The sequence below is a fragment of the Kryptolebias marmoratus genome, linkage group LG2 (genome assembly GCF_001649575.2).
Source record: "Kryptolebias marmoratus isolate JLee-2015 linkage group LG2, ASM164957v2, whole genome shotgun sequence".
NCBI classification, from domain to species: Eukaryota; Metazoa; Chordata; class Actinopteri; order Cyprinodontiformes; family Rivulidae; genus Kryptolebias; species Kryptolebias marmoratus.
In genome coordinates, this window is record NC_051431.1 from 32062834 (window position 1) to 32076746 (window position 13913).

General features: G+C 40.6%; 1 protein-coding gene across 3 annotated transcripts in view; it reads left to right on the forward strand.

Moving 5' to 3' along the window:
- The first annotated feature begins 700 nt into the window (after nt 1-700).
- The window catches only part of zgc:165508 (uncharacterized protein LOC100101652 homolog), a 36609-nt gene continuing 23396 nt past the window's right edge, over nt 701-13913 (forward strand). Inside the window, exon 1 of one of the 3 annotated variants that reach the window (XM_017436977.2) lies at nt 701-1086. Coding sequence is in view for 2 of the 3 variants with exons in the window: in XM_017436975.3 (XP_017292464.1) it covers nt 1632-1718 (87 nt within the window). In the remaining variant the exon portion in view is untranslated. The other 2 variants (XM_017436976.2, XM_017436975.3) reach the window with 2 other exon arrangements.

The following is a 13913-nucleotide window of genomic DNA, read 5'->3' on the forward strand; positions in this document are numbered from 1 at the left end:
TCCAGTTACAGGATGAACCCCTACCTCCTGAGCCACAGCTGCCCTGGGCCGGGCTGACAGAAGTGAGGCTGCCATCACACCGGCACCACGGAGCCCTCTGACCACCACCAGTAGGCGAGGGGGGTGAAGTGCCTTGCCCAAGGACACAATGGCTGAGACAGCCGGAACTCAAACCGGCAACCCAGGTGGTCCTCTAACTCTCCGGTTATGTGCCAAACCCACTGCCGCCCCAAAAAGTTGAACTAATTCGTTCAGTGGTACATGAGATTTTTGGGTAACAGACAAACACGAACAAATACACTCAGACACAGCTGTAAATATTAGAAGAAAGTTTGACTGCTTGGAAGTAAAATTTCATTTTGCTAGATTAGTGACTATGTAATCTCAAAATCCTGCTGGTATTTAACCTGTAAAACGTGGTGTGTGTGTTTGTGTGCTAGACACCAGGCTTGCGTTATTATTTCTTTGTCCATCTGATTCAGTTTCAATCTCTTTCCTCATGTCTGGAGTAAAGACGGACAGGAAACAATCCTTCTGCTCCTTCTCCCTCCCATCGCAGGTCCGCAAGGTGCCGCCAGCCAATCGCATCTCATTCCGCTTTCTACCGGCGGGGGTGGGTGGGCGACAGGCAGGGGCGGGAACTCGGCGCTGGCTGTATAAAGGTGGCTTCAGTCTGGAATATTTGTAACAATGTGTCTGGCTCCGACACGCGGTCCCTGAGCGGGCCCGAGCAGGGTACAGGAGATCCGCCCCGTGACACCACCCCTCCTCCCCCCATGCTGCAGGAAACAGACAGAGCGCTGTCCGTCTTCTGTAGTGCTGAAACCCCCAACCCCTCCCGCGCGCCCCGTGACGCAGAGCTGAGAACCACAGCGGCTCCGAATAAACGAAAACAAAAGCTGCTCTGAAACTTTGCATGTATGGATTTATGAGCCACCTACAACAAATAAAGACAGAACCGACAGTAGAGACCAGAAGTGATGGCCCGACACCCCCTCTCCGCTCTGCGCTTGGATCCGGCGGTGTGAGGCGCAGCGGAGCCGCAGCGGAGCCTCCTCAGAGGAGCAAAGGCTTTCCATCAGAGAGGTACGCTCGGTGTCTCCTTACACAGTGGGGGAGGAAATGTGATAGATAGTGCTTCTAAAGGTGGGGGTCTACATGCAGTCAAGGGAATGGGCTGCATCAGCTCCAAAGCTCCTGTTGGTAAGAAGTAATTTAATTTGCTCCTATTGTTTAAAAAGCACGCTGGAGTAATACTTTTTTATTTTATTTATTTATTTTAATTTCTGGCATTTGTTTTTGCTCCATCCTTTCGCGCGTGCAGAGGCTAAACGTTTTTTTAGGGAGGGTGGCGGGCGGTGCATGCTGCATCCCTAACAGCTCTGTTGAATCACACGCAAACAAAGGGCTGAGCCGCGTAAATCCTTTCAAACGGCTGGAAGTGAACCAGAAGGACAGAGTTAATGGTGTACAGGCGTGTGAATGAAGGGTAAGTGTGAGGAAGGGGAGCTGCAGCTCAAACATCGCGATGCTATGACACTTGCAAGGAGGCTTTTTGACGAAGCACGCCAGAAGGAGGCGCAGCAACAGACAGACAGACAGAGAGGAGCTTCTCCTGAGTCCATCTATGGATGTTCTGTTACAAAAAGCCTGGTAGTTGGGTGAAGTCTCGTCCGGACACGATGGTTCTGACTGCGCTCAGCCAGTTTAGCTGCAAGGTAGGAACCTCCCTCTCTCTCTGACGCGTGTCCCCTCCGCACATCTCCCTGTTCTCCTCTGTAGCTGTAGATCAAACCTGACCGACATTATAGATCACATCCATACGTCTCTGCCTTCAACAGTCGGTGGTGTCAGCACCTCTCTGCCCCCTCACCCACCAATTTATGTGTTAAATGTAGTCTATTGTTTGCTCACAGGTCAACCGCCTCTAATTGATGGTAAAATCTCCAGTCACTGATGATTATGGCGTCTTGTCTCCGCGTCTTTTTGCGGAGTGCGTAAAGGGAACCCCCCACCCCCGTCCCCCCACCTGGAGCAGCAGCCACCTGTTTGCCTCTGTGAGAAATCAGACGGCTGCCAGTCTTCACCTCATTTTCCTCAAAAGTCTTTTTGATAGCCTGAAAGACGAAGAGATGTGCAGCCGATGTTTCTCCTCCTACAGTTTCCACGACAACGGCAACTACGGCGAAGGGAAGTGTGTGTGTGTGTGTGTGTGTGTGTGTGAGAGAGAGAGAGAGAGAGAGAGAAAGCCAGAGCCAGGAGCGCAATTAACGCAATGGTGGAATAAAAAAATAACGTCGAGACCGCAATCTCCCTTCTCTTTCATGGGGGAGGAGGAGACGCTGCTGTCTGTGGCTCGTTTTTCCACTGATTGCAGTCAGGAGGAGGAGATTCATTAAGATAAAGAGAAGTGGAACAGGTTGTGCAGAATGGAGGACAAAAAAATTGGATCAAAGCCTTTTTATGTCCACTTGAAATAAGTATCCATGATGGCACAGGGTTACCTCTGCTATAGTAAACATGTCATTTCTTCTCTGAGGCCAAGGGAAGCTCAGACAAGGTTCCAGCAGGGGGGAGAGGAATTTATTGTTGCAGGAAAAGTTTTATGGATCTATCAATTGCACAAAACAACACTTAACTGAGTGCTATATGCCAGAAACTGTATTTTCCCCTCAGATTCAACAAAAACTCAGTTAGTTGTTTTTGTCAGACAATGACACTTTGATGGTTTGGAGGTTTAGTCAGTCCCTCCAGGATTTCGTGGGCATTTTATGTGATTGTTGCAGCTAAAATGCCTGATTTCGCGGGGCATTTTCCTAAAAGTTGCAATTTTTTTTTAATTAAAATAAAAAAAAACAACTTTTAATATGTAAACCAAAAATACTTCCTAGTTTTGTAAGATAATTCCCAACAAACATTGACATTCTCAAAAGGTGCTTTATTTGAGAACTTTGATAGCTTCTAAACTGACATTCATGAGCATTTCTGGATTGTCCCTGGTCTGCAGCTCTCCTCACATGTTTTGCAGACACAGTGTTTGTCGATGCGTTTATGTTCCATGATTACACTGCAGGACGTGCAAAACAGCTGCAGCTGGGGAGGAAACTGGTTTGCGACCACAGTGACTATGCGGAGCGCGAATATCCAACTTAAAACTAACTTCACTGCGGTGTTTTGCGCGGTCCTTTGCTGAAATCTTTGTGGGCAAATGTGAAGCATTAGCGCACATTTTGGCTTCGGTGGCTGCTCCTGCACGCTCTCGGCATTCTGATGTTAACAGGAAGTGACGTCGTGTCTTCTTTGTGAGTTATTTGGGGTTATTTTGGTTAAAGTTGCGGTGTTTTGGACAAAGTTGCAAAAAGTTGCGATTTTGCGGGGTTTGCTTCATTTTGCGTTAATAGTTGCGATCGCAACATCGTGAAATCCTTGAGGGTCTGTTTAGTCTCTGCTGGTGTAGTTTTCAGGTCCAGTTGACGGGTAAAACCATTTCAAAATTCAAGAGGGGTGTGTGCAAATTCTAATTTAATGAGTTAAGATAAAGACTGAAGTTCTGTGGGGATGTCCTTGACTTTCAACATTGTGCAAAGTATACAACCCCCCTTCCCCACACACAAATTATCTAGCCTAGGAATTGGGTGGCAAGATTTTTTTTCCATTGCCAGCTACCACTCCATGAGAACTGCCACTGTCTGAGGTGTCAGAGCAGTGAACCTTTCAGTTCTCTCAGGGGGAGCAGATTTGGCTCAAATGTTTGCGTCCTTCTCCACACCCCCTCAGTGTTTAGGTTAACAGTGTAACAGTGACACCTGCACAGCAGGCTCAAATGACCGTCACATTCTGGAAACCAAGCATCTCCAGCAGATGACACGTGCTCATCCCTCGCTCCTCTGAACAATACTTTCATTGACTGAGGCAGCCTAGATTAATCCGATACAAAAACAGGCTGAGCAACTGATCTCATCACACCCAGCTAAATGGCTAATATTGGATTCTGCTGGTGGGCAACCTGAGCTCCAGGTGCTAAACAGGGAGCATTTGACCAGTGAAGGGTTGTTTGAGTGAGAGATTGGTCTCCATGTAGGCATTGGAGATGGGTGCTGGTGACTAATTGAGTGAGTTGTTCTTTTCACAGAGAGAAACCAGAAACTGGTCCCATGCAGCGCAGGACTGGAAAGGAGAGATAGATACTGACATTAGAGGCCCCCCAGGGTTAATCTCATTTTACAAATCTTATTTGATAAAGGGAGCCCCATGCAGTTCTGCCTGCACACCTGCAGTCAGCATCAGTATGTGGCAGATGGACGCTGTTAGTGGTTCTGAAATATTTGCCGAGTGGTGAAGCGGTGTGAGGGTCCAGTCCTTGGCTCTAGTCCTTCATGGAGTCTGTCAGATGAAGAGAAGCATGCCTTGCAGAAAGGTTAGACACATGTAATGAGGCGGACAGACATAAATCTGTCAGCAGTTTGTGACGTCTGCAGCCAGGAGGAGGTTGCTTAGTGACATTTACGTTGCAGCTCATGCAGTCTGCCTCCATTTGCTCAAGTTGGTTACGTGGCTTGTTCATGCAGAGAAGATAATAAACATAGCATATATCAACCAGTTAAATGTTTATGCTTTTCTGGTCCTTTTTATGTTCCACTGCTTTTTTGTCATATTCAAAAGTTGCTAGACAGACTCCTGCCACAAGTGGGTAGACCAGGTTAGAACAGGAGTATTAGTGTCATTTCAAGTGTGGGAAATCTGACCAAAGTGTATCTCTCCATTCTGAAGATTTCAACAAAAGCTTTTTTTAGGCAAATTTTTACCTTTAACAGTGATGAAAGGAAAATAAGCTATTCAATGTGGAAGGGGCATGGTAAAGTTGTTGTTGTAAACTTTAAACCAAAACTGATATATTGCATGAAACTATGTAACGGAAGATCATTTTCAAATTTGAAGAAATGTGCAAGGTAGTCAGTGGGAAAATTGTTTTGCATCTCATGCTTTCTGGATACATAATGTAAGGAAAAAATTCCAGGCATATGAGCAAAAAAGTTTGGTTCTAATTGTAACGTCTATTTCTAATTTATATATTTTCATAATAATTCAGTAAAATCTGTTGATTTTAGTAAATGCTAATGTATATATCTGACCAATTAGATAAACAATATTGGAATAAACTAAAAAAAAATTAAACCAATGGGTCCAATTTTCATTTTTAAATGTATATTAGATTTGTAGTCAGCTTCACAGCATTATGAATGTCTCAACTCTCAACCTTTTGAGCCAACTATAAAATACTTATAGATGGTATTGATTGATTAAAGTTTAGAGTGAAGGAAATGCCTTTTGTTTTCTTTAATGTATTTTTTGTACCTGGTCCCTTCCTGCATGCACAGCATGGCTTTAGAGTGCATGGAAGCAGAACTCCACATTCGTACCTCATGTTATCTCACTACATCCTGTCTCTACCAAAAGAAACACACAATACAAAGTAATGCTGCTCCAAAAGTGCTTTCTGAAAGTGCATCACACAAGTCTAAACACGGTTTTTTAAATTTTTTTAGTATTTTAAAACAGTGTTTAAACAGTTGTCTTTTGAGGAAACTGTAGTGAGATATGAAAACATTACATTTGGTCATCAGCTCTGAGCGGCTGCCTTGAGCTCCTGGTTGAGGCATTGTGACTGCATTTTTGACTCAAGCAACATGTTTGGTAAGCTTAAAGGGATAGTCTGGTGATTTTTGAATCATGTTCTGTCAAATAATTATCAGTTTTTAGTACCTAATCAGCCGTGACATCAGTCACAGAACAGTCTTTCTCCAGGTTATGCTAATGTCTAGCCAAACCAGGGCCTATTTTATATAGCTTTTCAGACTTATAAAGTCTATGTTGTTAAGTAAATCTTTAGTCTGACTTGATGCTCTGATCGGGTGGACCGATACATTCAGGACCCTCAGGAGATTAAACCTTATATAGCAACAAGAAAAAAATAGTTAGGCAAACAGCAACAAATGAAACAAAATGTGACATGCAAAGGTGAAGTAGTGTTTTGCCACACCTGTATATAGTATTTGAGAAAGAGATGTTTTTGAAGCCTGAGAAATGATAAAAAGTATGAGCCCCGGTTTGGCTAAACATTATCCTAGGCTGGAGGAAGACTTCAGCCCTTTCCTTAATACTCCAAGCTCAATGATTGATGTCACAGTTGATAAGGTACTAACTACTGACAACATTTTGACAGAACATTAATTTAAAAGTCACCAGACTATTGTTTTAAGCCTCACATGCCTCTCTTCCTCCTGACAGTGGCGGTCGACAGTTCACTGTGCGTCGACTGGAGCGTGTCTAGCTCCATGTCTGATATTGCGCTCTTGGGGAACACGCGGACCTGCCTGGCTCACTCACTGATACTCAGGGGACCTTTGAGTACACTGGACTTAAACAAGGTGCTTCTAATTCTTATACATTTAAAAAAAAATATTACATTTTGTAGTCCATAGGTTCACTGGCACCTTGTTCATTTTCTGCAACAAACTAGCTGTCTGACTCAGTCATTAAAGTAGGCTATAGCTGACTGAGAGTTTTAAAGACAGGCTACAAAAACTGTATGAATAAGTATTACAAATTCTGTTTTGTTCATTGAACGTTCTGCTGCCATACAGTACTGGCATTTACCATTGTGTTTATTTTGTCAAAAATGTTAAACAGTGTTACAATCTATTATTTTTAATTTAGAAGTTTTGGGTGTGACTTTACCTGGGAATCATTGTAGTTAAAATGGTAAATACCAAGTTCAGGTGTGTCACATATAAACATGGAGTTGCCTGTTGTTTCAATAGTTAACACATCTGTAGCTGACACCATCTTCAAATCAACCTCTATAAAAGTCCTAAAAAGTAAATTTAGTCAATGTTAACAAGGAAAAAAGACCAAGTCTGGACTCAAACCAGAGTCTCTAAATCTCAGCACTTCTCTGATCCCACTGAGCTAAAGGTTCTGGTCTGGGTATTTGTTTTATAAAAAAATGAATACTTTGTGGGATGGGTATAGTTTGTGCGCCACCAGTTGATGACTGCTTTGGGTTATTAGACCTTTTGACATGAACAGGTGGAAAATAATAATATCTCACTTCCAAAAATGTCTTGGCATGACATGGACACGAACCAGCACAAAGCAAGAACTCTCATAAGTGAAAAACAACCTTCTTTATCACAACAGTGACTATAACAATTGAAAAACTTCAATTAAAAAGTTTTTTTCTGGAACAACTTCACCTATTGGCTTATTGGAAGCTCAGGAGTCGTAAGTTTAATTTTATATGACAATCTCATGTTGAGAGTGAAAAATCCTTCTTTTATGTCTCATATTTATATTATTTTGGATGTATCTGACTCGGTTACCTGGAGCAAACAGTTCTGTGTGACCTTTGAGACAGGGGTCCAGGAAACTTGAGGCAATTCAGGCACCAGTCAACCAGACACTTAATCAAAGATGCCACTCTCTACATAACTCAACACATGAAGTGGAAAATAGCCTTCTAAGTTTAATAATTACTTATTAAATAAGTCTGTAATATGTGTTTCTGGTTATCTCTTCCTTTTTGTTTTTCATTAATGCTAACCAGTTGATTTTTTTAGTTATTTACATGCCATCCTGCGTAATAAGCAATGAATTTTTAATTTCCATCCATCCATCCATCCATCTTCTGCCTCTTATCTGTGGTCGGATCGCAGAGGCAACAGGTCCAGGAGAGAAACTCAGACATCTCTCTCCCCTTCAACCCTCTCCAGCTCCTCCTGGGGGATCCAAGGTGTTCCCAGGACAGAGAGGATATATTATCCCTCCAGAAATTTCTGGGTCTGACTGGGGTTTTTTTCCCAGTGAATTTATTATTTTCATTTTTCATTTGAGGATTTAAATGAAATCTCAATGATGTCATGTCTCCATGTGAAAAAATGTAACACGGAGAGAGATGTATAAGCTGCACTGTTCTACACCGACTATTCATACATGCAACGTTTACATTATCTTGACAATAAGGTGCTGTGCTTGTAGTGTGTACATGGTTATACTCTCTCAGCACAATTTTGTTGAAAAGTAAAGGTAAAAAGATGTAATATTTACAACATAGAACAGATGTCTATTTGGAAACGCTCATCATTGTGTTGTGGTTGAAAATTGAAAGATGAAATGACAATAACCCTTAAAATACACAAGCAATATGTCCTTTTTAATACAGCTTATAATCACCAGACAAATGGCAAAAAATACCGTAAAACAGATGCAATTATTTAGTCTTCAGAAAGTCATTAAAAAATAGCACTTATATTGTAAATGTAAACAATAAAAAACTAGAAGCATAATGAAACACTAAGTATAAATGTGCATAATGTTCTTTCTTTCAATTGGGCAAAACCTTCATTTGGGTCTCATTTGGTTTTCTTGTTGTACATTAAATTACACTTGACCAGTTAGCAACAAGTTGCCATGAGCATGTTAACTGTTACATACTACATGAAAATGATAAAAAAATTAGTTATTCATAACAATTCGTTTACTTTCTTACTCCTAATCACTAAGTGGACTAATCACCAACTGAAAACAACATATTTAGAAAAAAAAATAGCATCATATTGTTTTTAGCTCAGCTTAAAAGTGAACTGAAATCAAATCTAAAAAAATTGATATTTCATCAATGTTATTTAGTTAAACACATCTGCACACCATTCCAGGGACGCATTTGTCTGACCTAAAATTAAATAAACTCTTTTTAGTGTTTAAGTGATTTGTGGGGTGGAGTTCTTGTTCTGGGTTCATGACGTTTGCTGTGCTTCAGCCAGCCAAAAATGCCACTACTGTCTGGTTGTTTACTGGTAGAAATGGAAGAAGAAGCCTTTTTTGAATATGAAGAAATGCTGGAAGACTTCATGGCAGTAATGAATATACAACCATACCAGTATGAACCTGAACCAACAGCTGGATCTCCAGAATCAGATGAAAACTCTTCAGATTTGGATTCTGATGATCACCAGGACCGTCATGGCTGATAAAACGATGCACATAATGACTAAGTTAGGAACGTGGAGCGTAGAGAACCGATTACCCCCAGATCATTGTCATGATATCAGTACACTGTAAGTCAACATGAAGACGGCAGGAGAGAGCTAACGTAGCTAACCTGATGCTAATTAGATGCTGTTTGGTTGCTTGTTTACATTGCCGATAGTTAACGTTGCTAGCTTAGCTGACAGCAACACAGTCAGTGATGACTATTCATTGTTTCTCTTTCCAAAGTCCCAGAGCGCAGAGGAGGCGTGCTTTGATACCCATAATACCCTCTTAAAACCCTTCGTGGGGTGGCACCTGATCACTTTTCAGCACGACACCATCCGTCCTTCTTTCAAATGGTGTCAGTTTGGTACGCCTTTAACCCCACCTGTAGCTGACACGCTCTGGTGGTGGCCCGTTAGTTGCTTTTTTGCCTCCACCTTAAAATCTGACCACTTTTCTCCACCTTGGCCACCGTCCTCTCTGTCCCACTCACTGAATTAACAGTAACAACAACATGTTGCCGCTCACAATGCTTCCTTTCATTTGTAACCCCACGACTGCGGCTTCCAAAACTTATATTTTTTCTGTTCTCCACCTCATTGACCAACATATCAAGTTCTGCCTCTGTGAAATTTAGTTTCTTCCCTGTTTTCTCCGTGGTTGCCACTGGTAACCATGAAACAACATTTCACGCCATACAGCTGATCAATGTTATTTCATGGCTACCAAGGCAACCATGGCAAATCAAGGGCCATGACTGTCTTTAAAAAAGTGTTTGTAGACGAGATGTGTTCAGTGTGTATGGATTCACAACACAATTATGTTTCTGATTGATTAGTTTGAAGCCAAACATCAGGGAGCGCTTTTTAAAAAACACATTTGACGTTTATTTATGTTTGGGCAGTGGCTTTGCAGTATTGTCATTATTTTTTACACCCTTGTCACTGTAGTAATTGGCTTCTTTTCCAAGTCTGGAAAATAATTTGTGACGCTATATGAATAATTTTTGATTTTGTAGTTTAGCAGGAAGACATTTAAATCAGATACTTTAAATGAAAAATGTCTCAAAGGTTCTTAAAAGCACCACAAAAAGGTTTTACTTTATCATGTCTGTTTAATGGTGTGAAACTGAAGTTAGACAAATGCTTCTGATTGGCTCAGAGGTGCTGATGATTGTTATGATGAATCCAACTCCACTTTTCTTTCTATTCCATCACTACACACCATCTGGGTGTGTGTCTGCTGTGGCGCAGTGAGCCAGCCAGGCAATGATTAGCAGCCCCTAAGTGATCTATTATGAAATACAGCCAAACTCTCCTTCTTGTGTGTGTGTGTGTGTGTGTGTGTGTGTGTGTGGGGGGGGGGGTCTGTTATTGTATTCTAGCCACCGTGAGTAATGGGTTACTCCTGAGCTCACTACATTCTGCACAGAGGAAGCCTTCTCTAACGCTTTATCTGTCTTAGAATCCTAAAAAGACATTACTTTTAGAAAATATTTCTACAACCAATCATTTTTTGGATGATTCAAAAGCCTGACGTCTCTGATGTTAATAAAGCCTTTTACTTAGCCTGCAGCTGTTGTTGTGATTGTCGGCTGGCGTTTGTGACATCATCAGCATGTCAGCCACACATGCATACGGAGAGCAATTGTTCCATGGTAAGTGGTTGCCATAGAAATGTTCCAATCGTGGGAAAGCAAAGATGGAGGGAGGGTGGAAGAGGGAAGAAAAGGAAACACTAGAAATGTGCTTCATGCTAACCGAGACCAAACATGTCCTGTTGTTTTCCACAAGGTGAAAGAAATATCAGCAGCACTCATACCAGTCATGTCTCCCTCTCTCACAGTAATTGACATCATGGCTTGCGAGTCCTAGTAAGGGCAGCGGGGAAATGGGCCACAGAAGGAAGCATCTTTGTATTTCAGAGCTGGCATTTGGTAAAAAAATAAGAAAAAAAACAGCATTTATGACTTAATTTGCCACTAAAAAGGCACAGAGTGTATTTGTGCTCTTTTTGGACTTTAATTAGCATCTGAAATAAAGAAATTAATTTCTTTCCTTTCAAAGCTGTGATATTGTGTTGCAGCTCAACACACCCAAGTTCTATTCAGACTTTTAAAATAGGTTGGTCAAATAAATTTTGGCAATTAAGGCAAAGAAAATAAACTATTTAGAGTGCTTTTATGAGTGTAAAAAAACCTTCTAGGTGATGCAGATATAGAGACAGGCTTCAGGTAATAATTTTTAATAAAATATCTGCTTGCAACAGATACATTGTGTTAAAGAACTTGTTGTGTTTGTCCTTTTTAGGCTTTGTTAGTTTGCTGAACCAGTTCACAAGTGTGAGAGAAAGAGGCTGACTGACAAGGGATAACTGAGAGAGAGTGATGGCACACAGAGGGTGCACAACTTACAACATAAAAACTAAACACAGAAACAACAAGAGACAGAATTCAAGAAATAACACACTTAATACAAAATAACTCAGATCCTCACAGTTTTACACAACGCCCCAACTTCATTGGAATTGGCTTCATTTCTCAACAAAAGGTGATCTTAGCCTAAAACTCTGGCATGAAAGGTGTTGGGAATTATGCACTCTTTTATGGACTGCTAGACTTTTAATTATTTTATTATATGGACAGCACGGTGGATTAGTGGTTAGCACTGTTGCCTCACAGCAAGAAGGTCCTGGGTTTAAGCCCCGGGTTGAACCCTGGGCCTTTCTGTGTGGAGTTTGCATGTTCTTCTCGTGTTTGCGGGGGTTTTGTCCAGGTACTCTGGTTTCCTCCGTTGAAAGAGAGATTTGGGATCTCAATGTATTTTGCCTGGTTAAATAAAGGTTAGTAATTTAAAAAAAAAATCTCTTTTACAAAAACTAAAACGATGAGGAAAGTGTTTTGAGGCATGAGGCAGGGTGAGACGCAGGGTTTCCCTGAACATTTATAAAGTCCTTCACACAACAGAGTGAGGTGATTTCTCTTCTGTGTGAAAATAAATTAAATATGCTTGACTGTGGGGGGACAACATTTTCTGGCTGGCATTTGATTTTTTAATTAAAGGCTAAACAAAATGTATTATCCTCAAGCTTCTTAAAGCAACATGTTCCACCTCCTCCTATCGGATCTGCGAGCTGCTCTGCAGTAGAGAGGAATTACCACACCTCAGGGGAGTGGCAGTACGATTTGAAGCAGGAGATCCACACTGGCTTTGTTGGACCTTCCTGAGAGACAGTTCTGTCAATTGTTTGTTATTCTGGCTGCTTTTGGTTGTCATTAAGAGAAACTGACAGGTTCATTAGTCAGGGTTATGCCTGTGATGACCTGACTAAATAATTGGTGTTTGCATATCAAATTTGATATGTGAACAGTGACTATTATTGAAAGAAACAGAAACAGTAGTATTTAAAGTCAAAGTCACAAAACTGTCCCGACACTTGTTATATTTGGAGCTGAACATGTGAGAGATATTCAACTGAATCAAAGCAATTGCAAATAGAGTTAGACACTTGGATTTAGTCACAGAAAGCTTGGACACACTCAGAACCTGCTGAAATAGGCGCAGTGTGCAATCATATTATTATCCCCTGTTGCAAACTGCAAAAGAAAGCTAATGTTTCTGCCAGTGTCTGTCTTTATTTGTCTACAGTAAAATATTTCATAAACAAATAGATTTTAATGCAACACTGAAAAAATAATCATTGCATGTGCATCTACAACATATAAACCTTTGGAGTCAATCCCTTTCAAGATGGCCACCACAGCTGAGAAACATTATCAATCACAATAATGATTCTAACTCTAAATTTGGCGTGTTAGTAGCTGAGAGTCATTCCCAACACATACTATACTTTGAACTGATTGTGTGAGATCTACTTATAAAACTTTCCCATTAACTCTTGGTATACACTCGGTCTGTCTGTTAGCAAAATATCTTATTTTAATAAAACTTTTAGAAACTAATCATTGGATATACATCTACAACTGTTTAAATTTTGGAGTCAACCCAATTTAAGATGGATGTCACAGCCAAATGGTCTTAGGAAACTCAGTCAATTTGACAGATATTGAGCTAAGGTGGTGTACAGTGTGCATTTCTTTGAGGAATACAAGCTGTTTTTTTATCATTATTAAGCTCTTAGCTGTTGATGTGGTCATTTCCCAGCTGAGGACAGAGTTAGAAGACAAAGGAGCTTGTCTTTCTGTGGTTTGACTTTACAGTCTGATAAACTGATGGAGGAGGGGGTGACTCAGGCCACAGTTTGTTGTATAGTTATATTTATTCTCTGTGGAAAAATCTAGACAAATGGGCAAAAAACTGTATTTTTCCTGTAAATTCTAGTGAATTAAATCAGATGCCACCTGGTAGCCCCTTACTGCACTTTTCTTGTTGGCTTTACTTGTGCTGGATAATTGACAAATTGCAGCTAATATTAGCAACAAATGTCCTAAGCCTTTACTGACTTGCAGTTTATAAACACCAGTTTTATTCTAAAATCAAATGCTAATCAAATATATAGTTACTGGAGCTCATAGTTGCTATTAGATACTTAATTAAAGTCCAAGTATTCCTTGAAGAAATGCTTATTGCCATTTACACCAGTGTCTATGACTAAAATCATAGAGAAATGACAGACTTGTAGCTGTTTTGGTCAAATCTTGAAAACAATGTCACATACAAGCTCATACAATATTGCAAGTAGTCATGCTCAGAGTAATCTTGTCAACAGACGGACAAACACACAAACCAACAGACACTACTGAAAACATAATGCCCATGGCAGAGGTAATAATAATAATAAAATCTAAATTTATGTTCAGCTTTTGAAAAAAAAAAAAAAAATATATATATATATATATATATATATATATATATATATAT